Source organism: Bombus impatiens, unplaced genomic scaffold (genome assembly GCF_000188095.3).
Source record: "Bombus impatiens unplaced genomic scaffold, BIMP_2.2 scf_0102, whole genome shotgun sequence".
Classification (NCBI taxonomy): Eukaryota; Metazoa; Arthropoda; class Insecta; order Hymenoptera; family Apidae; genus Bombus; species Bombus impatiens.
In genome coordinates this window covers 5,380,099-5,404,907 of record NT_176521.1, presented here as the reverse complement: position 1 = coordinate 5,404,907, position 24,809 = coordinate 5,380,099, and the positions used below count along the sequence as shown (strand labels likewise).

Genomic DNA, 24,809 nt, shown 5'->3' with positions numbered 1-24,809 from the left:
GAAGTCAGAAACCGAGTATTTATACTTTGATTATGTACTTAGCAATAAGTATTAGAGAAATTTGATCAGACTCGCGTTATTGTTTAAATAATATTCTGAAGCGTCAGGTTTTTATTTAACGAAGAATCATATACATCTCCAAAAGATATAAATTTTCGCGATCTCGAAAAGTAAGGAACATCTTCTATTGAATGATGTTCGCTTGTTGAAATTCGCAAACTTTTTATCAGAGAAACTTTTACCGAGAGACGTATGAAAATGACGCGGGTAGATGCAAATTCAAAATTCAAACTGAAAAATATTAATAACGATAGTACATTAATTTATTGCTAATAATAATAACGAAAATATGTTACAATTTTTATCCAATGAAGATCCCATAGTTTTCGACCATTGTAATATTAAAAAAAAGAAACACTGTCAAATATTCTTCAAAATGGAAACATTTCCTTTTCTCTAACCCTGACGTTAACACAACCCTATAATATTTGTTAAAATATTAAATGAAGAATAATCATCAAACATCTTAAAAACACAAAATTTCTATATTTTTGACTGTAGTATTATATTAATAACAGATTTTCATCTATTGATGAAAATGACGCAATGAAGTCACACGTGATTCCGCAACCAGAAACGTTGCTGAACGGAGAATCGAGAAACCTCGTGCATCGTTCGAATGTCGCGCATGTGCGTCTCGATAGTCAAGGCTGATGATATATCTGGAAATAATTTTGATTTTTCTTCTCGCGAGATGAGGGTCAATTAATCGATTCCAAGTAGCCGTATTACGCAATGATCGTTGCTCGTCGTTCGCACGGGCGCCTTCTTTTTTCACGAGCTTATCGCACGAGCGCATGCTGTCTGACAGAAAGAAAAAAAAAATACTCTGGCGATTAATTTTAATTTCAACAGCGAAACGCGGGGTCATCGCGCGAATTCCCGTTTAAATTTGTACCGTGATATCTTAATGCTGAATCGGCCTCGATAAGACAACCGTCGATCTATCGCCATGCTGAACGCACAACGTTCGATACGTTTGTTCATCTGGAATACGATGAATTCTCAGCCAGATATTATAGCTTGTAAAAAAACTGTAATTTCGAAAGTTTGAGTAAGATACGTTAGAATTTAGGAACTAAGCCGTACAGCAGAAACAAAGCTCTGGATGAGGCTTCAAATGTTTGAATAAAAAAGTACTGGGGTGATAGATTTTGAGATTGAGGAATGAAACTTAACAATTAGAAAAATAATCCAAAGTTAGAAAGGTATAATAATTGCTTTTTAGATTCTACTATATCTTATATACCTCGTAAGTTTAGAAACGTTAGATCTAAGCCGTTGAACGCGATTATCGAGCACTTTGCTTAAAATATTACGTTTGTTTGTTACAGTGATGTCGAAAGTGGAGAAATCATCAAAGAAGCAGAGTGGTTCTAAGAAAATCAAACTGTTTTCTCAGAAACCCGACTTGGAGTACATTCAATTGATGAAAATCAGTGAAAATCAATACGAGGATCCACGTAAGTTCATAAGAACGATTGTTAACTTTGTTTCTTTTTGAAAAACTTTTTTTGTTTACTAAAAAATAATCATACTATGGTAAAAAGTGAAAAATAATAGTTTATTACATTTTCACTGGTGATTATAAATTTGGAATTAGTTAAAAATTAGCTTTAAATAATTAGCTAATATCTTCCGTCATTATCAGTTATTAAAAATAAATGACGTAATTAGTGATATATATATATATAGTGATTTGAATTATTACCGAATTTAGGAATTTATTTTGAATCTTTTATTATTCTTTTCTCTAACAATGAGAAACGTTACCGATGACCGCATTAAGATTGATAAGATTAATTCGATCATTGTCGAGGCAGGAAGAACAGGAATAGTATGTTTATTGTTAAAACTGGCAAATAGGACAAATTCGACTAGAATGAATAATTTGCGGAATATGTTTGTTATCCAAGCTAGCAATAGGATCAGATCACTTGTTATTCAAAGTATCGACGAAATTAATTTAATTTTCAATACCAGTGTTTAATTATTATCGAAGCTAGCGATTTAATTATTTCGTGCATTCGATCACCATAAAACAATAGTAATATTCAACTCAAGAAAATTCTACGGTGTATTTCTTACATATTTTTTATGGCAAAAGGATCAGTTTCAAAGTATCACACTATTCGGCATAAATTTATCTTTAGACTCGTTTCAAACTCTACCAATTCTGGTCTCGTTACACAGTTAATGAAATTTCGAAACGTTTCATATTTCATTTTCAAAATAGTATAATGTTTTCGTGAAAGATCTCTTTGAATATTCGAATATAAACGCAGGAAGATATTTTCGAGAATTATACAACGCCTAGTTCAACTTGGAGGTTTCCATAGTATCAGTCATCATTGTTTGAAGCCGTAGTTTGAAACCTGCCCGTTTGAAATGCAGGTCAAACGTCGGAATAAATTTCTTCTAAACAGAGATACGATCTAAACCCGGAAGTTTCGGCCCACGAAATTATGTAACGCTTTCCACGGATTGCGTGCAGGACACCGTTACGATGATTGTCAATAAATAAGTAGCATTTACCATTCCGGCATTCGCTCGCACCATTCTTTGCCATTACTCTGACACGGACTAACTGCAAAGTGTCACTTTAACGATGATGATGCTTAACACGCTACCCGAACCAGTTAGCAGATCGTATTTCTGGGTGAATCAGGAAAATTATAATTGTCCAGTGTCGCTTAAGCTTGCACGATGATGGCGTTAAACGTATTGCTGGAAACGGTGGATCGTATTTCTGGCAAGTTTATGGCAGTCGCTGAGAAATGGGTAAGGAGGTAGGTTTAACTCGTGCAATGGTGTTTTTAGGTGGCCATTAATCGTATAATACGGGATCTGGAGTAATGGGTATTTAAGTAAGTGAGTTTACTGTTGGTACCCGCATAGTAGAATAGCGTTTAATTGTCTTATGGATAATTGTGTAATTGCCTGACTATGTTCTTTGTTTTATTTTTGGAAAATTGTTGGTATCAGGATATGCGATTGATATTTAATTCATCAGAAAACGAAGGTTCGGAATTTTAATGGAACTTTTACTTCTTCAGATAATGTTACATCTTGAAATTCTTTTAGGTTTGAATTCTTCGAGTCCAGCGTCTCGTTTTTAAACAACTCTGTGTCGTCTAATTGCTACGCGAGATTCCAAACTGCTAAACATCCTTGGACACTTGAATTGTTTATTTCCTTACAAACGATCTCTCTGGCCAAGTAGGTTGGCTATTCTATAAATCATACAATATGAATAATTTGACAATGCTTGAAAATATTATACGTATACGTCGTCTCTAATGTATCAAAATTGCAGGAAATTTTTGGCAATTGTCATTATAAAGTTTTGGCATTGTACGAGGCTGTCCTATTTGAATCGACTCTCAAATTCTGGCAAATTTGAAATATTTGTCGTAATAATTACGTATTTACGGGAGATTTAATAATTCTGCTGGACGATACTTAATGGAATGCATAGATCAACGAGTTGCATTCGATCCTTGGTATATTTCCCGCGTTTTAAATACTCAAAGAATATTTTCTGATTTTCCTTTTAACGAGGAGTTAGTTCTCGGGAATATTTTACGAACCGTTGATAACGCAAATTCATATTTTTATAACACAACCAGGATTCAAATAGAAATTCAATTAAAAATTAGAAACGGGGCTTAAATAAAAATTGGTTTCATCTTCTGAATATCGTAACTGATATTTGATTTTCTACGTTTCGTACATTACGATATGTTACGCACGTTTAAATTTTCCATAAATTCATAACCATGTACGGTCTACTCGTTTGGTAGTCCACCACATAGATACATGTAATAACAAGGAAACGTTCATCCTCGTCGAACGATCGTAAGGCACACAGCCGTTTAGATCGGGGTCATTGAGATCGTTGACTGGATCATCGATCCCATCTTCTCTGTACCGAAGGCACGCGAGATGCGCGACAGAGCAGGGCGATTCAAATTAGCGCAATTAGACCGCGATGCGTTTGGCTACGTGTTCCGATGATGGAACGTGCACGCGTGATCCTCGAAGCGTATCGGCGTGTGGCCGTGGCGAACCGTGTACACCACCTTTATCAGGATCACGTTCGCCTCGTTAGGCTCTCGATTGTGCGAGACGAGCCGGCGCATACACGACGATAAAAAACAGACAACGCGAACAGAACCAGATATTTATAAAGAACGCGATCGTTTCGTATCGAACTGCGATCGCGATTCTCGGAAATGCGAATCGAATGCAATACCATTCCAGAGGGTGGTTTTGTCCATGGCGGCCGCCAATCTCCAAAAAACTCCAAGCTTTTTTGAAACCGTGGAAATTCGGATTATTTCGAATACAGTATAGAATCCCGTTTAAACGAAATTTTATAATATTATATCAATATTAACGTTATAGCTGTTTATAATTTCTTTCTTGTCCACATTGTGTGCTATATATGTGTTAGGTGTAAATTTGAAATTTCATTAGCATTGTAAAGAGAAACATTAGATTCCAAGCTTTTTTGAAACAGGGAAATTCGGATTATTTCGAATACAGTATAAAATCCCGTTTAAACGAAATTTTATAATATTATATCAATATTAATATTATCGCTGTTTATAATTTCTTTCTTGTCCACATTGTGTGCTATATATGTGTTAGATGTAAATTTGAAATTTCATTAGCATTGTAAAGAGAAACACTTGTCATTGTAAAGAGAATTTGTAATCCGATAGTGTGACTTTGTTATAATATGAAGAATTAATTCATCATGCATTTATTACACAGTTACTGTGCTTGATTTGTTTCTATTTGTTCGTAGAGTTTGCATCATTATGCATTTACAAGCAAATGTTTGGTGAAATCTACTATTATATTAACGTGGATGGTTATGTAATAACGTAACGAGAATTCATAGATAGTGAACCCACACGTTTGTGCATTTATGGAAGAGAAAAAAAATTATGTTTAATTGAAAAGAAAGCATACGTTTTCATTTTCAACAAACGAATGAAAAATCACTGAATGCATTACAATTACACTCTGGGTGTTACACAGTCTATGAAAAATTCAATTTTAAAAAAATATAGATTTATGTATATACAAAATATTTATTCAGAGCATGTTTTGTAAAACAAGATTCCTTTTTTTTTTTTGTAAGTTCCATTTTTTTATCTGTATCGATGAAAGTATAATCGCCCACTGTCTAATTATAAAACTGGTTTTAATTATGAAACTGTTTTCTCACGTTGTTTCATAAATTCCAATGGTTATGGTAACTTCATTCGCTATCTACACCATAATGTACGCGTGTTAAGTGCGCCTCGAATACTCGAAATACATGGTACGTGCTAGCTGGTAACTAGTTCATTTGTTGCTGGTAATCGATGACAGTCGCACGAACTTGGCAAAGCGAAGTGACAAGGTGCGTGACAAAATGCGTGACAAAATGCGCCTGTCGCATTCAAAACGTTCCTCTATACTGTACAACCTGTACTGTACACGGTTGGCATGGTTTTCTATCTGATTCCTCAACCCTCTGCAAACTTGTTTTACGGGAAAGGCTACTGTTTCATTAACTGTTTCCCGATCGCGTGACTATTAATTTTCGCCGATTATTTTTTCGCCTTAGGACAAAAATAAATCATCGATGCTGTTTCACCTCGTAGCTCGCTCTTCGATACAACACGCTGTCTTTGAATTTAGTATCGTTTCTATCGTTGCTACGTACCTTCTTCTTCTATAGAATATTTATATATAAAAATATATAAAACGAGAAATTTTCTTGTTTTAGCGCATTTGTTTATACGCTTGTATATATGAATCGGGAAATTGGCGACTTTATATAAACACCCACAGCGTATTTATAATGCATTCTAGTGAATTTGTAATTGTTTGTTAAAGATAGGAATGTATCCTTTTTCATAAGTTAAAAGAACTATCGTTCTTTTCGTTAAATTTTTCGTCATATTTATCTTTACTGTTTTATGTCGTAAGATCGAGAGATAAAAATTCTTTGAAAATGCAAACGCGTTATAATGCATCATTTTCTCATTAAACCGTTTAGAGAAAGAAGAAGAATCGATGTACAATTTACAAGTTACAATAAAGTTATTTAGTCCAGAAACTTCTGCAAGGATATTAACTACTAATCATTCGTAACTCAGTTTATTTAACGAATTTCATTTGTAAATTTTACGAAAGAAACCATTGATCGATGTATCTTTACAAATTCATATCTCCAGGAATAAAAGTAAAAACACGAAACCCAGATAGAAAATTATTTTACCTATTATGTGTTTAAACGAATATTATATTTTAGATATTCACAAATCTTTACATTACGTGCATTCCGTGCATATTTAGCTATTTAAATTATTATATATTTAAATTAAAAATATATATATTTAAATTAAATTCCATAAATGCATAAGAAACCATAATCTAGTTATGGCAGAATATATATATACATATAATACAGCGTTATAAAATGAATTATATAACGTCATAGATTAAAGCTACAGTTGTGTTTACAAACTTCAACACACGGCTCAACCAAATACAAAGTAGATATATATATATATATCAAGGTTGTGTTTTTGTCGTTACAGCGGACAAATACACAACAGCGAAACGACACCACAGTGGTCATTTCCGACATGCTACGGCCGAAGTATGGGATCCTCACCCTCAGTACGAGTTCACCGCCTTTGGGAGACGGTTCCGTTTACGTTTAGCTCACGACACCAGTTTCGTGTCACCGAATATTATGGTAAGATAACGTTCTATATATATATCCATTTCGATCGATTTACGATGCAATTTAACGGGTTAATTTATCGAAACGGCAACACGCAGACGGCCAATTCAATTTCTTCGTTACGTGCCGATCTTCAGATATGCTTTTATTGGCCACTAATCCTGTTACGATTATCCGAAAAGTTATCTCGTCGCGTGTGTTATTACTATGCTAATGTAGGCGATATCATCGTCGATGCTTCCGTGCCGAAGCTTGCATAATTTTCCTTCCGTGAAATGTGATGGACGAGGCGTTAAAAGCCGCCTCGAGTGGTAACGTCGATGATGAATTATTTATCGCCAATATTAGATAACTAATCGATCCTAAATACAAAGTGGTGTACCAAATCATCGAAGAAATTATTCGACGTTGTTACGTATTTAACGAGCAGTTGAATTTGCAGAATTCTTCGAGAAAATAAATTTGCATACGGTATAGAAGAGGTTTTTAAGATTTCAGTCGAGCTCTATCTTTTCCTTGACGGAAAATGTGACGAAGTTAATACTTTTCAAAGATTCGTGGGATAAAATTGTACAGGATGCTTTTCAAATATTCTGACAAATTTTCATAACGTATTTTTATAAACACGCAGATCTTATAAATAATTTATCAAAGAATTCTATTGACAATATGCGATATTCAAATTTACGTGTATGTATATGTTTTCCAACATCGATGAAATATTCTATTTATTCGATCGTACCGCATTGTCGATCGTTAAATCATTAAACCGAGCTTACGGTACTTTTATCACATTTTTCTAGAATCATTCATTTTGAAACCATGAACTTTCATCGAAGCATTGATAACGTTACTTCTATACGTTTTTATTCTTACCTGTGGAAAACAAGGATTGTTATTTTACACATTTTCTACATTACACCTCGTTTATAAATCTTCCAGAAACAGTAAAACGTGAGTTGAAAATTTGTTTGCTTGGAGAAACCTTTGCAAGTTTGTTTATTGTCAAGTGAACGTATATCAACCATAGAAGATTGTATCGCTGAGTCTGGAACAATTTTACGCTTTCCTTCCCTCGTGTATCAAAGTTTACTGCTCGTTCTGAATTTTTATGTATTTTCATCGAAAACACGGCCATAGTTGCAACCCTTTTGTTTCGACATCATTTACAATACGTGTTACTGTAACGCAATATTCTATCACTTTCGTAATTGAATACATTTAATTATGATTTTTTCTTTCTGTTTGCGTAGATTACTCACATGACTGAAAACGCCAGCAGAAGGGAATATCCGGGCCCTGAACTTGGCTGTTTCTACAGCGGAACCGTAGACGGCGACCCATACTCTGCTGTCACCGTTAGCCTTTGCCACGGAATGGTGAGTCAGAGTCGCACTATTATCTTTATAATGATTATCTTAATCTCTCTTTACTTTTTACTTGTTGCAATAAGAATTACATACTTCAAATATTTATTAGATAATCGTGCATCATATGGATGTGATACTTTGTACTTCGGCGATCCAATTTAATCGTTTGAGTCCCAAGCAGCGCGATTGCGTCGTTTAGATTTTGCATCGTAAAGTCCCTGTACATTTGAACGCTACAGACGACTGACGGTATTTTGCATTTCATTATTATCTTCTCGGTAATTTTTATTGAACAAAACTTGAAATAAAGTAGTATAAAAAATAGTATTTTCTCAATGATTCCTGGGTCTCAAACGGTTAAGAATAGGAAACTATACGATGCAACATAATTTATAGAATTTGTATTTTAGATAGATTAGAATGAAAAGAAGATAGGAAGGTAAACAATAAATCGAAATATTCGTAATATTTAGAGAGAACTAATTTGAATAATAAGAATAAATTCTACTGTACGTCTTAGAATCTTCATTGAACCAATCGTAGATTAACAGAATTTCGATATTAAGTATCGTAAAAGCTAGACAATCAGAAACACAAATTGTAATACGAATAGCAATTAAAAACTGTGATATTTTTTCAATTTAGCGCTTTCCGTAGGAATTTTCTTTTCTGGAAATTTTTAACCAATGTATAAATTTCTAAAAAATTCCTCATTATTTCAGCTATTTAATAGTCGATGTAACGTGAAAGGAATTTTGATACTATATAATATCGTACATTTCAAGAATAACATGTGCCCTGCTTAAAATATTTTTTTACAAAGAAAAATCTACAAGTTTGTATAAAAAAAAAACTTGCAGCAATCTAAAGTCACCATCAAGGTATCCAAACACCGTACACACCCACCATCTAAAAATACTTTTGCATCCCAGTTAAAAGTCATCGTCCAAGTGACCTCTCTGTAGGGACGCAAATTCCTCTTAGAAATCGCGTTAGCGGAAAGAAACGGAGTTGCGAAAATGCCTAGCGCGTTTCACATTAGCCAGCTCGCACAAAGGCGGCTGTTTAAAGCCGTTTCGCGTAAAACAGGTATTTTCGCCTCGCCTCTACCTCGAGTGCTATCGACAAGCTATCGATGCACGCCTTCGAATTCTAGTCCTTTCATAAATTTTATTGCCAGCCATGCTCTCTGACAGAAAGAAAAACCGTCGGCATCACCACTGGCAATCGTTTCAAAATATTTCGCGTCATTGTGTAAGTAATGAACGTCAGAATCACTTTGGCTGCTGTAAAATTATCATAGGATGGAATAGAAATAGCGAGGGAAAACCGTACTTCTCGAAACCATTGTGGTGTGGACGGTGTAACGTGTTGTTGGTTTAATCAATAACGAGATTTAATTAACTATATTTACAGATATTTTAAACTGTAAAATACAAAATTAGTCGCAAGCGTCGTTCGCTTGATGATACTCGTTATAAGATTCATTCGTTATACTAGTTCGCTCTGGCTGACTGACTTACTGACTCGATACTGATATTCCTTCGCACTACTAATGACTGACTGACTGACTGGCTAACTATGTTTGTTTGTGCAACTGACCGTGTCTAGGGGACATGGTCGTCTATTTATACTAATCGAGGGGAGTACCGAAAGCTTTGAATTTGTCGCCCGCGGTATGTTGCACGTAGCAGCGAAATTGCTTTGTCCAGAGTTTGTTTATTACATTATGTGCGTGGTATAGTGTTAGTCCTCTATGGTAAAACAACCATGTGAGACATCTACGTATCGCAACGTTCTAAGACGCATATGCCGCTACACCATTGACATCGAAATACGATATTAGCGATAGCGAATACATGGAAATATCCGCGTATTTAAAATATTAAAAGCATCAATGTCTATCCATCTTTCGGAAACATATATATTGGATTGTTGATTTGAAGTAAAAATTGCAGATATACGAAGAAACAGATAATTCAAAGCAAATGGACAAACCTATTGTTATATTGGGTTGGCAACTAAGTGATTGCGGATTTTGCCATTAGGTGATATTGACAAAATCCGCAAACACTTAGTTGCCCAGCCAATAAAACAGAACGTGAAAGAAAACCGCGCCACAGTGATGTATTTTAAATTCGTTGAGAGTATCACGGATAGAGAAGATCTGAAAATACCATAAAATATGCCATAAAATATTGTAACAAACGGGGTTAGAGTATGGTTCGCGCAAATCATAGAAATTAGGTAGCTCGGAGAAAGAGTTTGACGAAGGTAATTGATCGAATAGATCTTAGAAATCGTAGATACGATATCAGTTATATATGTATGTTCATTGAGATACGAATTTGCATAAATAAAATGTCAAACAAGATATGAGATATTTTGCGAAATGTCGGTCGGTATACTAATCAAGAATACGACAAATTCTACTTGTTTTGTCCAGGCTCCTATCCTATCTTTTTTTTTTCTTTCTTTCTTTCTTTTTTACAATCTTATAACAAACTATATAAATAAAATATATGTAATAAACTATACATATGTTTGTATTATAAGGAACTTATAACGAAACTGTATAATCGTTTCAAGCTACGATAATGATATTTCGTAAGACAACCACGTCAAACAAAGTGCGTCTGGATAGCAGGCGCCACTCCATTTGAACGATAGCATAATTAAATACTAAATCGTTTCGAATTCAAATAAGTACAGTGAGAAGTTTGTTATCTGAGCACCGATTATCCGGGCTATTGATCGTACGAACGTTGATCGTTGTCCCGGTGACTATCGATTATTATCGAACCGTGTAATCGTACTATTCTTGCGGTTAGAAAGGGTTTCTGACTGATATTAACGATTTATCGGGTTCATTTGTCTGGGTAATTGATAGCGGAGTAGAAATTACGCGGAGAGAGGGTGATTTAGTGGACCGAATTTCCCAAGGTTAGATCGTTTATCGCTGAAGAGACAGACACAATTAATTCTCTGCTCTTTGTATACGTGCTGCGTGCAGAGTTCTGATTGTTGTCTGACTGGCCAAGTTGAATCGCGTTAGGTATGGTCAGTGCTTGCGATTGTTGGACGATTATTTGGCTAAAGTTGCATCTTCGTGACGATTAATAAATTGCCAGGAGATGGTGTTGATCGGTTGTTGAAAGAATTTGATTAATTGCGTTGACAAAGACTTCTGGTCGATTTTGGTCGGATGAAATGGATTCCATTTTATGAAACTCAATTCTTACGACATCGATGACCAATGGAAAATTTAATCACAGACAGTAATCAACGCAAATACGATTATCGAGTATTAATGGTCGCTTAAAATAATTGCACTGTGTTCAAACCACCAAATTAATTCGTTAGAGATTGACATTTCATTTGAAATCTTTTTCCATCAATTGGCACCATGAATCTTTCTATATCGTAGCTATCGAGAAGAAGAATAAAGTTCCGTTCAATTATATTTCCCACTGTCATTCCTCTTGCCAAACAGTTTCGACAATTCCATAAAGTTTGAAGAAACTCAACTACTCGTAGCAGTATGATAAAAGCTATTTCTTTCAAATTATGGAAATTTCTACCCGTGATTTGTATATTACACTTCTTACGAAGTATTTATTATTCTAAAACATTTCTTGCTTGTTGACAAAAATATTCGAGTCGCTCTAAGTTTGCCCATTGTCTGATAACGTTCTTTTATTAATTACCTTACTGTTTGCTTCTTAATTGGGTCAAATGGACACGTTCGAAAAGGAACAAACAGTGGACATTTAATAAATGCAGAAGAACAGTGTGCACGCGTTTACGAAAGTTCGTATGTGCTTTCACGACCGCATTCTAGGTGCGTTTCATAGCTGACGCTGCATCGTCGTACACGGTACACATTGGACATTTGCCATGGTAACGCTAGAACGAGTTTCCGGATTATCTTGGCAAACGCGTGGCCAAGTGGCGCCGTGCATCTGTCGGCCGAGTTCGGCAGTGAATCTTGTCACGTCTTGCAAATCGATTTCCCCCGGTATCGAATTGTCTTCTGACAGACCGAGGACAGATTTTTTTGGCCGCTTGGAATTTGGGGGACCTTGTTCGAGACGTTTGAAACACTGGCTTGGCAGATCCGTATCGACAGAATCGAATGGCTCGGTTGATTGAATTGGATTTAGGTCTGCTAAGCTTAACCTGTTGATTATGTCGCACACGATGGTGCAATTTTCGTGCGAGTATTATAAATATAAATGTCTTTTTTAACGGGAAATAAAATCTTACTTCTTAACAGACAAACGAGATAAAAGGCACAAGATTGGAGAAACAAAGTTTTCTATTTATATCGGTAACGTTGAAGCGTTTCTTGGCCTGCATACTTGCAAAAATTTAACGATCATGCAGATTATCATGAATTTGTTGAACATAGTAATTTCAATATTTATGAATTCCCATATAATATCGTATACTGATAGTATCATAGCTTATCCTACATTCTATAAATTCTTCTTTCAGAAGGTCTCGAAATAGTCTCCATATCCATGATATTACACTTTATCCTAGATTCTACAGATTCTGCTGTGAAAGGTCTCGAAATAAATTACTTCCCGTACATCGAAGTAATCGATAACGTTGTTTATGCGTTTAAACGAGCCACTTTGTATTTCCGTCGCCGATAGTGGTACGTCGCGCAATAATATAAGTTATCGAGGATTCCTGTGTATCGATCTGCCGAACAGCGAAAGGATTAAACGAGCCGACGTAGATTTGCTTCTGTAAGTTAGCAGGAGTTGGGTTCCGCGAATAGTTTATGCGTACAACGCGGATTTTCTGTCGATTCCACGAATACGGCGCATAGAAGTGGCCACGATTAATTAAATACGTCTCAGTTGTACGCAGTCGATGACTTCAAGTCGATCGTTTGGCGAACAGGAAGACCAGTCGATCGATCTATCATTTTTTTTCTTTTTTCGTTTGTTCTTGGTTAAATTATAGAGCAATTTTTGGGACATTTCCTTCTTCTTCTTATAATACGTATTTTTTGCTTATAATAAGTAAAATTTCAAATAGCTGTTGATATTCTATCAATTAGATGGAAATGATTATTAACGACATCAATTTCCAGTAAATATATTACGTAGAATTATATTGTTGTTGTACAGCTTCGAGTCTCTTTCTAAACAAATTTTTCAAATATCTAGACTTTCGTTTAAAGTTACTTGAAAGTTTGACATTTGGGATTTTGCAATTGGTCAACATTTCGCATTCATCGCAGATCGAAGTGTTTGATTCCAAAATAAAAAATAATAGACGCCGATCGTTACTCTTGCGGAATATTATTCGTTGTTTTACAAGTGTCCGAGTCTTCGTTCAAAATACTTTTAAAGAATTATCGGGCAATTTTTAGAAAACTCTGTGTAAAAATTTCAAAGTAACTTTATTATCGTTGAGAGCGATTTCAATTGGTAGTTTAAAACTTTTCATACAACACGTTTTTTATTTAAATAAACAACAGGTTTGGAGATTTTTGAGCAAAAGTAGCGAAAAGTGGAAATTAATAAATGACAAAGTCTTACAAATATTTGAAAAATTTGAACTTGATTTATATTTTATATAGGAAATATTCTATCGTCTGGTTATTTGCGTGTCTGACAATATCGCGGGCTACACTACTTACGAATATTGTAACACGCCTAGCACAAGACTAGTGAATTGCATGTTATCCCTTGTTTTACATTATGAAACATTATGTAATCTTCAATTTAATGAGAAGAAATTAAGAAATCGGATGATACTTCGGATTGGGAAAGAAAATGACTCGAACAATCGGAGTTATATTTGCCAAGAAGAAGATTATTCGGGCCAAGTAAAAGTTTCAAACTCGAATGAAACATCATTTTAATATAATTATTCGAATTTTCTACGAGACACTGTTTTATGTATTATTTCACTTCGCGAAGTAAGTATTTTTTACTTAATCAATCTCAATTTCCAGCTAATCAGCTTTCTAAATCCTATCCCAACAACCATGGAAATCCTATTATATCCATTTTCGAAATTCTACGCTAACCACTGCAGAAATTCTACTCTGACGTCTGCAAAACTTGATCGACCGTAATTCTTTTCTCTCAAGTGACACTGTCCACGGGCGAATTTCGCATGACCAGGCACAGAGTCGCGAAATGTAAAACGCAGATTCGCGACAAACACGAAAACCGTGATGTTTGATTACACGTCGATGTTTGATAGATGCAATTCCACGAACACAGCCTCGTAACAGTGATTTTCTGAGGAAGGAAAATAGTAACCGAAGGCTGACTAACAGCAGACGATATTTGTGTGTTTTATTCCTGCGTTCTAGGACTCCAGATTTACGAGTTCTTTTTAAATTCTCGTCTCGCCAGGTTGACGTTTTCGAACGAAAAAAGAAAAAAAAAACATGAAATTTTGCGTTCGCATGGTCCGTACAGTTGCTTTGGCTAATATTTGACCAGTCGTTTGGAATATTTAGCGATACGTGTGAAAATCGATGAATGTTTGTTTGCAGAGCGATAATTTGTTATGGGACATCGAGATTTTGTAGACTGCGATACTTTGATAACAGTTGCAAATTTTCATTTTTTGGAATTCATTCTAGGAATTTTGGAGTAGTTTTAACGTAAGCAATAGAAATTCGCATAATTTTTACGCTCTTTTTGAAGAATATTTACGCGTTTAGTCGATGATAAAACCGTTTGTGCAAAGTAAAATTATACATCTGCAGTCGTTAAATACATTTAGTGTATGTTATACGATATTATATAAAATTATATGGTAAAAAAAAAAGAATAACAAGAAAACTTTGTTTGACAAATACGGTTGAAATAAATTCTGAATAAGAAAGTTTTTCTGACGCAGTGTGTTTCATCTGTTTGAACATTTCTATACTTTTAAGTAGACGTAACAAAAACGGTTTTCTAGCAATTTCGCTGTTGCATATAATTTTCACCTATTGTACGCGAAGTAAAGTATCTTTTTCGTTTTGAAATTTATAGCGTTTACGTTGCGTCACTTTTGTTTTATACGCAGACAGATACGTATCGCTGTAGGTAGCGACTATTTTTAATGTCTGTCGATTCTCTGAAATTGACGTAAATTCCTGCTGTTACTTGTACTAACTTGTAATTTTACTGAATGATATCGAATTGATCACGGAGTTTAGATAATAGCGTGACAGCTTTTTACCAAGACTTGACCATGTCGACGTGGTAATTGATGACTGTTATTAAGAGCATCGATACGTTAACCGTTTACAGTTGAGTCACTCCGACATAAAAAAATTCCTCGAATCTTGTTCGTCATTCTGAAAAATGTCACGAATGGAAGTCTACCTTCTAACGTGTACTTGTCTCGTACGTTTTTACTATCGTCGTATCTAACGAAAAACTCGATGATTATACAGGGTCATTGGTAACTGGTGGTACAATCGACAAGGGGATGATTCTACGCGAAAAAAAGTCGAAAATATAGAATAAAAATTTTCCATTTGCGGCTTTGTTTTCGAGAAAATCAACTTTGAATTTCCGCTCGATACGCGTGCACTTTATCACGTCTCGTTATAACGGACCTCACTGTAGATCGTTGTCTCGATGGAAAAATAAAAAAAAAAAATTTTTATTCCATATTTTCAACTTCTTTTTTCGCGTAGAATCACCCCCTTTCCGCTTGTATCACCAGTTACCAACCACCCTGTATATATTATTTTCTGAATTCAATGAAACAGCGAACGAAATGTATGCGAAATAAAAAATACATTGCACAAGAACAAGCCAGAAATATTTAGAAATTAACGATATATTTATAAACGAAGGTGAACGCATTGGACACTGATTCTTCTCGGTCAAGTGTTTACTAGCCGCGTTTTCTTCGTTTCTTGGACGACTCGCGGAAGTTGATAGACGAGAATCGGAGGTCATGCATAACAAGAAACGTTCGCGTTACCGAGAACCAGCGTTTCTGCTGGTTTTTAAACCGTTTCCTGGACTACCGTGGCTTCCCGGTGAATGTTTCATTCAGCAGCATTTTCCATCCTATGACCGATTTAACTTGTGTGAGGTAGATGAATCTCGTTGGTTGTGGTTCTTTTTTTTTCAATTTAACGCACAAATATTAGGTTGCCCGAAAAGTTTCTTTCGTTTCACGAGGAAATAATAGACGCACAACGTTTTTTATTTTATATCATGTTGTCGAATTACGTACGAATTACGGTCGATTTTGTTCTGTTAAGATAAACACCGTGACATTTCACAGACTCGGTTTCACGTTTGCGTGAAGGTACATTGTTGTAAAAAACACGTTTGCGAAAGAAAGACACTTTCCGGACAACCTAATATCTTGGAAAAAATGTTGGTATTTAATGATTTGGATTTTTAACACGACGTTTTAATTAAACGCAGAAATAAAATGTAAATTATGCAGATTTAGAAAAATATTGGCTGTAATAAGTCACATACATGTGCACGTATGTAAATAGAATGACGAAATTTACCACGTATCCAACATTTCAGTTAAATCGATGATTCAGAATCGTCGATTCTCTGCTTGTAAATTATTTAAAAGGAATATTTTTCAACCAAATTTTATTATTTTTTCTTTTAGGATATTTGTTAATATGCTGATTCATTCCCTTCGATCACGCGTACGTAAACATGAGGCATCGAAATGTTTTTCCACCACACAACCACAAGGTGGTTTCATTTTCGTATTTCAAGTTTTTCTTTAAATTTATTTATTACCACGTTTTAGAGGTAGCACTCAAACGGCTTTCAAATATTCTCAATATTACGCTTTCACGATGTCTGAAAATTACGACGCGTTTACACAAAGCGAACATCTGTAGGCGCGAATTTCTTTCAAGAAAATTTCTTATCTCTTATGATCTTTCTTAAGCTTCGAAGTAGCCATCCCTTGAAACGAATCTGCATTTTTAACAACGTCTTTGTCGTCTTTATAATTTTTATGCACTTTCAACAATTCTTCCTTTCTTGCTGCGTATTCTGTAGCTTGACGAAATATCTTTGTCGCTGCTTCAATCACGTTTCGTGACTTCTAAAGATATTTGCATCGAATATTATCGCTTTCAACGCGTTTTCTTTGTCCTCCTATGTGAAAGTCATGCCGTGGGAGTCATAAGGAACAAATAATTGCGGCATGCGGTATGATCTTTATTCGAAACAAAGAAGAAGGTCGAAAAGAGAAACTTTAAAGGCCAACGGTTGCACGTGGTTAGCTGTTTAACTTTTCCAATCGCTTCCGGTTATTCTTCTTGTTTTTTTCTCAACTTTCAGCTTCACAGATCGTTCATGTCCATTTCGAGAAGCGTCTGACCTTTCCCTGGAAAAGCCAAGACAAAGAGCAATATAAACTCCACGCGTATGGACTTTCAGATCTTTTCTACGCTCTTCTCTTGGAATCAATCGACCAATCCTTACAGTTTCTTTTAGGAAAAATAAATTACCAGGAATTTCAATCGGTAAATTAACTATGCTATTTACCAGCACTGTCCTAATTTTTCTCTTCCTATATTTTTTCGATATCTGGTCAATTACCATACGTCGATTCTCTTCACAAACAACCAACAATTATTTTAGTCGTCATGATTTTGTACTCGTCGCAATTAATGGACAATCGCTTGGAAACTTAGCAAAGTTTCTCCATACGAAAAGTCCTTCGGTATCATACGATTACTCGTCGCAATTATATTCCTCGCAGTTCCTACAAGTTCTACGAGTTCGCTCAACGAAAGGAAGCCTCGATCACATGAAGCTACGAAGAAAATAAAATCCGCAAGACGCTTGAAAAACTCGTATCGTTACGCTGTCGCCAAGTAACCTTCGCTGGGAAAGTCACAAATTTTCCTTCGACCGATGGACCGGAGAAAGTAAAATTGCAGGTGTGTGCGAAGGCGGATGACCAGTGCGATAACCCGAGCTCTCTATCAGCCTGGAGCCGTAACATTTTTTACCTTCTGCATAAAATACAACCGAAAACAAACTGTCGGACGTAACTGGTAGGATCGTCGTTGTTATTTAATTGCCGAGGATCATCAACAGGCTCGTTAACGAAAAATAAAATGAAATCCAGCCACGATGCCGGTGTTCCTTCTTTCGCTCGAAAGATCAACGAGTTGCTTCGGCCGTGTAACGGGGAAGAAAGACGAAGCGGAAGGGGATTTTTTGGGTGGAAGTTGCACAGACTGCCGCCACCGGATTTCATGCGCGTGCACATTCCCATGGTACAGACTGAAAAACGTTTTTACGAGCGTGTTTTTACGAGCATCTCGTATTCTTTCACACGGCTATTTTCGACGCGACGCCGGGGACCCAGCCAATTTAATGAATGAAATTTGAACTTGTGGCTCGTTCAGGTTCAACGACACACGTCTCACCCAACTGCATCGACACTTGGCGCGTTTCTTCCCTTCGATTTTTTTCTCCGTGTTGGCAGAGAGGAAAGGGCGAGCAAAGGCGAGGAAGGATGTTCTCGACGAAACGGGGAACGAGAAAGGTGGCGGAGGATGTTTCACGGAGAATTGAAACTCTCAACACGGTCAGACGGTGATATTTGCGATCGTTCGGGATTCCATCGCGTTATTAGCACGTTGCACGTCGTTCCCACGTTCCGCGAACATTCCAATCGTTTCGTTTCGTCTAATCTATCGTGGAGATAAATCTAGCAGGTTTTTAAACGTGAAAAGTTTCTTATATCTTTGAATGTTACGCGAGTTTTGTACATTTTTGCGTTTGCTAATTTCCCGTAAATCGGTGGTCGCGAAATCTTTCAACGTGGCGCAAAACTGATCACAGATATCCGCCGTGCAACGCGGTAATTGCAAGCTAGTTTCGTTAGACGCGAAGATTTAATAGAAAATTGGTAATTAACAAAAGTACGTATATTATGTCCTCGTAACTAAGAGAAATATGTTTATTACAGTAATAGCGAATTAATTTCAAGCATTGCATATTAATATTACTCGTGCGACTTTTTATCCGGAAATGTACTCGGAGCTCAAAGAATTAGTGCAACTGGACGGATTACAAATGGGTTAAAAAGTTCAATATTCAAGAATTGCGTACGCGAATTAAAAACAGCGCCTGCTTCGCTAAGAAACATCGAACGATTTAACTTGCTGGCGCTTAAAAATTCACGAGCCGTGGTAGAGCGAAATCGCGTTACAGGAATACCGCGTTGTACGACTGTTTTCCCGGTTCTGAAATCGTGTTAGTGCGAACCTGTGTTGTAAAAATATCCTGTTACACGAGGGATGCCTCTACCATTGAAAATTGAAATTACCTGAGAGAATTCGCCGGCGAAGAAAAGACGAAGACTCGATAAAACGCCGTGAAAAAAGAGCAACGCCTAAGTAAAATGCTAATTTCACGAACGTACGTTACTTTCGAATTCTTCTTACATTTCGCTACGAATTTTCCGGCCACTCGAATACATCAGGTAGTCGAAGCAAAACCTCGCCTTTTCCTCCACAAACGAGTCTCTTCTTCTCGAACTTGGACGCGGTTCAATCGTCGAAAGCGGCAAAAACGAAAAGGAGGAAATGCACGGAAAGCAATCGGCGAATGGGCTTGAAAAAGACGTAATCGTAAATCATAGTCGCGTTGCGTTAAGTCTTCAGTTTTTCTCGTGAGTCAACGAGACGCGTTTGCAGTCGGCTTTCAACGGAAAGATTGACGACGTGAACCGACCGAAGACGTTCCCTTTTTCTCTCTTTTTATCGACAGTTCCGCTGAATGCTAAGTAAGAAACAAGCGGCGAACGACGATTTGAAATAATAAGCGACAATGGAATTTTGTGAAAGTCATACGTTGCTTTCCGTTCGTCACTTGCAGCGGACATTGTTGGCGGCTACCTGTGTAACTGTAAACGGTGATCCGCGGATGGAAAACGTGAAAACCGTGGCAAATGGATTCTTAATGTCGCGGAGAATCGTATCGGTGGATGTCGAGTGATAGAAATGCTCACCAGGTGGGAAGTTTAGGTGGAATCTTTGTAAACGGATCAACAATGTATTTTTTATTCTTATCTGTCCCCTTTTCTATATATTTCTTATTTGGAGAATCTTTTTATCGATATAACGTTTTCTAATGATATCGCGAGCAATTGTTTCTGTTTTGAAACGCGCTACTTGGCTGTGTCTGTCCTCTTTTCTTCTTTTGCGAAACAGTAAATTTACAATGAATTTTATCGTACTACATGTCTGAGGCAGAAAATCCATTTACAATTTTTTCACGTTGGTCGTTGATGATGTAAAAGAGTACAAGATCATCAGAAGTATCGCCATTACTATCGCTTTTGCACTTTACTTCGAGACTCTTAACATCCATAAATCCACACTTAAAACTGTACACTGTCACCGTTTCTAAAACCAAACGCCATCGCATTTTGCTATTTTTAACTGTTACATTCTGCTAGCCAATCCATCGCGCATTTTTAATAGCAAGACCGCTACTATACGAGGAAAACAATCTCTTTTTCCGACGTGATATTTTATTTTTTGACATGTACATAAGTATAGCAAAATTTCTTTGATATCTGCCGCTGAATATCTCACTAAATTCTACTTTTATAAAACTTCTCGAAACGCCATCCAAAGGTCAACGATCCTATTACCCAACTTACACTTGAACCTTTCATAATCCAATAATCGTAAACATGATTTTCTTCCGCCAAACTCATTTCAACGCCTTGCTATCCGTTTATTACTTTCATGCTGTTTAAACGTAAAAAACTAAATTCTTCAGATTGTCAACAGTTTCTACCGCATCGGTAATTCGATGATCATTAATAACGTTGCTCGTTTTTTATTTTTTACTTTTCCAAATCTCCAGGAACTCGAAGAACAAGTCGACCCTGTCGCGAGCAAAAAATTGTAAACTACACTCGCGTATCTTCCATATTTTAAATTAAATGAAAATTGCAAGATCTAAAGCGTAAAATAGACCATTCATATGTGGAATTATTGAATTGCCAGCCCAATAAATTAACAATTACATTGCGCCTCGAATCGGATTAAATTGCAAAAAAAAAATTGAACGATATGGGCAATTCCCAATCTTTAGACCGACATTCGCCACCTATGAGATTAACTTCAATGCGAGATACTAATCTCGCGCGTCTGTGTGAATTGGACCATCATCTTTTCGTGGAAGAATCGGGCAGACGAGGAGCCAGACGGCTTCGACGTCTGCGTCCATCGTGTAATCGGTATCGTTCGCGACCATGACCGTGCCAAAGAAGCTGGCCACGTGGAACTAGGTCATAGGCAGTCATGGTTATTTCAAGCACAAAACGTCTTCTTTTCTTTATGGCGTTCTGCCCGTCTTTTGCACCTTGCGCGCGCGAGCTTCGCGTGCACACGCTTGCCTCTCGTTAATTGAAAAATTCTTTGCTCGTTGAAAACCGTTTCTCCGAACTGCTCGTGTCGAGCAACTTCTTTCTTTTTTTTTTTTTTTTAACTTCGCGAATATGACGGTATCGGCGAATATAACGGGTACACTCTGTGCGTCCGCAGTTCTTTAACCGTTTAGAATAAATAATCATCGGATATTTGAAATAAATAAATCGGCAGAATAGATAAATTAACGATAGAAATAGGAACCGGTCTTTGTTTGTTGTTGGTTAACTCTTTTACTCTGTGTGACGTCTATTGTACGTTCTGTTCGCCAAAGTGCACAATGAGTGTACAAGTAAAAATAGAAGAGAAATGGACAGAGGTGGAATAGTGGTTTCGTTTATGCTTTCACTGGCTTTCGTACTGTAAACCGCTAACGCGTTGACCCGCTCAAATCAAAGATTTTGCACGAACGAAGTTATAAGCAGACCGCGGATGTGTAGGCAGTTATGGCAAACTTGCACATCCAATATGTAACATATGTAAAGTGCAGTAAGTGCGAGTAAAGTACAACTTCTATGATATTCAGGGGGGTAAAATAAATTTTTTGTAGCTTCCACTTTTTTTATCCATGTTTCTAGAGATACGAATTTCCATGAAATTAATTAGTTAGCCAGTTAGTGCAGGTAATAAATATTGGCAAATTTAAGTAACGAACGTATGATTAACATGGCTTTCCGAGTAATCGATACGAGCAATTCTACGGTAAAAATTATTGCAGGCTTCGATTTTATTTGCCAACCTTGACCGATGTTTATTTTTTCAAAGGAACGTTTCTCCGCCAGTCGGAGCTCTGGTTTGTCTTGAAGATCGGAAATCAGTGAAATCGCGGATGCAGATTTGCGAATGCAACGAAACCAGGATGCTTATAAATATTCCGTGCAAGCAGAACCAATATTTCTTTCATCAAAGATTCCTTGAAGTCTGCCTCTGCTCGTTTTTTGAATTTTAATTAAGCTTTCTTGCATGGCTTTTTATTTCCACACGTTTGTCGGTCGTTTGTTCCATCGTGTAACGTGTACAGTGGCTCACGAAAGTTTCTTCCGTGCTATGGTATAACGTACAGCTTATTAATATAGTGGATAATTCGCTGTTTAAATAGCTTCGTGATCTCAGCGAAATATACAGGGTGGCTACAAGAAGTATTGCCACACGTCCTTATTTTCCACTGAAACATTTTTCTTTTTTTTTTCTACCAAATTCTATACTTCATTTTCGTAGTTTCAAATTTTTGTAATCGTACGAGGATACTGTTAAATGATACGAAGTTCGATATACTAGAACTTAATTAGTTAACGTAAGTGTTAGGATAAATACAATAGCGTACCAATAAATTTTGTAGCCACTGTACCTTACGCTAAATATTTTCACTTTTGTTCCATACTTCACCAATAGTATTATTACACTATATAACATAGCTATAATAATATTATTTACCAAAACATAACCACGACAATCGAGTTTCGTTACAACGCTAATGCATAGTGTTCACAACGATGCATGCAATGCATCCATAAAATATTCCTACAAGCGTTGGAATAGTTTCGTCAGCAACTGTATATTCAAACATACAACGTCTTTTTGTAGCCACTGTAGCTTCGTAGGAAGAATTACGAAGAAAGCTTGTGATACGAGTTTTACGAGACTTTTACACACCTTCCACCTTACACACTTGCTGATGTGGTTGACTGGAAGTCATCAAATGCCTTTGCACATTACCCGGAAGCGCCTTGGGCGTTACGCCAGCCCCTTCCAACGGGCATCCGAAAAAATCTCGAGGACTCGGCCGTATATCAAAAGCTGCCGGATTTACCGAGTGGCCCCAAGTCGCTCGAAAGCCGTAACAAAGCTGCCTCGAAAGCGCTCCAAGCGTTGTTCAGCATTGATCTGTCACGACTTCTCGAGAGTGCTGAATAATCGGAGTGTCTTGATACATTCCTTAATCTAATCTTCTCTCTTTCTTTTTCCTTTTTTTTTTTTTGGTATTTAATTCTGGTACGGGATGTCGATTTTGGAAATTAAAGTTTATAGATGGATTCTCTGAAACGATGCATATTTGATCGAAATAATTCATACGCGGTTACGTGAGGTTTCGTTGAATCGAAAGATGGATTAATTGAATCGCCGCAGATTTGTAAAGGTTATAGGTTCCAAGATACAGAAATTCGTGGAATATCGGCTTTTCAAGGACCTTTTGCTTGGACAATTTATTCCTCCAAACGATTGTACGAAAAAAAGAAAAATGGAAATTTACCAGGGATTCTCAGATATCGCGCAATATCCTTAGGACTTGTTCGCAATTCTTGCGATTTTCTAAACTTGACAGTCTTGAGATCTGAAAAACCTATGGCCACGTATCTCTTGAACCTATTTCTCTGTATATTTCGAAACTCTGTCAAACCGTCGTAGAATCTGTTACCTTCGAAACACTTACGGTACCGTCAGATTCCACGAAATTCTACTCAGCCTCGGATTCTATGAAAAACACCACGAACATATCAAATCTGAACAGTCTCTCACGATTGGACGCTCTATTACGATGAGATTGCCGGAGTACTCGGATGGAATCGAGAATAGGCAGATCGTTGAAGGGCCACGATTACCTCTCGATGGAAGCTGAAAGACTGGTCGATGGAGCACGAGCCTCCGTGTGGAAATAGCAACGGTGTGATTGCCGGTGGATTTTAAATTGCGGCTCTGCGCGCCCTTAGGCTCGCGGCCACGGGTGAACACAGTCAGAATTATTTGCGACCGTTCCATCTGCGAATTTATTGCCAATCTGGCTCGTACGTCATGCCATGCGTCTCCTGTACGCGAGACCAATGATCCGACAAGGAAGCCACGTTGTTCGCCGGGATACGTGTCGCCAAACGACGTGGAAAGTGGGAATATTTTATTTTAGCGACAACGGCACGAAGGTAAAAGGAGCGCCTTGGCGCGCGATCTTGAAAGGTTGAGGAAAGAAACGGAATTCTGAGGATAACGGGATATATTCGGAAGTTTCTGAAACTACTGTTAAGGTCTTTGCGGACTTCTTGGGATTTCTTTGAGAATTTTTTCCACGCTGTTTTAAGAGAGTCCCGCGATTTTTGGCGATTTCTGGTGGTTTCAAAAGTTTTCGTTTACTAATTTACGAGTCCTTTGTTTAACTCGTCGATGAATTTCGATGGTTTCCAAACTTTTTTACGATCTTTAGGACGAG

At 36.8% G+C, this 24,809-nt stretch overlaps 1 protein-coding gene across 2 annotated transcripts in view; it reads left to right on the top strand.

Moving 5' to 3' along the window:
* Window positions 1-24,809, top strand: part of LOC100744478 (A disintegrin and metalloproteinase with thrombospondin motifs gon-1) — a 160,703-nt gene that overhangs the window by 38,141 nt on the left and 97,753 nt on the right. For both annotated transcript variants that reach the window (XM_012395047.3, XM_003486218.4), the window contains exons 2-4: window positions 1,395-1,523; window positions 6,663-6,823; window positions 8,065-8,190. In XM_012395047.3, the coding sequence (XP_012250470.1) occupies window positions 1,395-1,523; window positions 6,663-6,823; window positions 8,065-8,190 (416 nt within the window). The remainder of the gene's footprint in view (window positions 1-1,394; window positions 1,524-6,662; window positions 6,824-8,064; window positions 8,191-24,809) is intronic.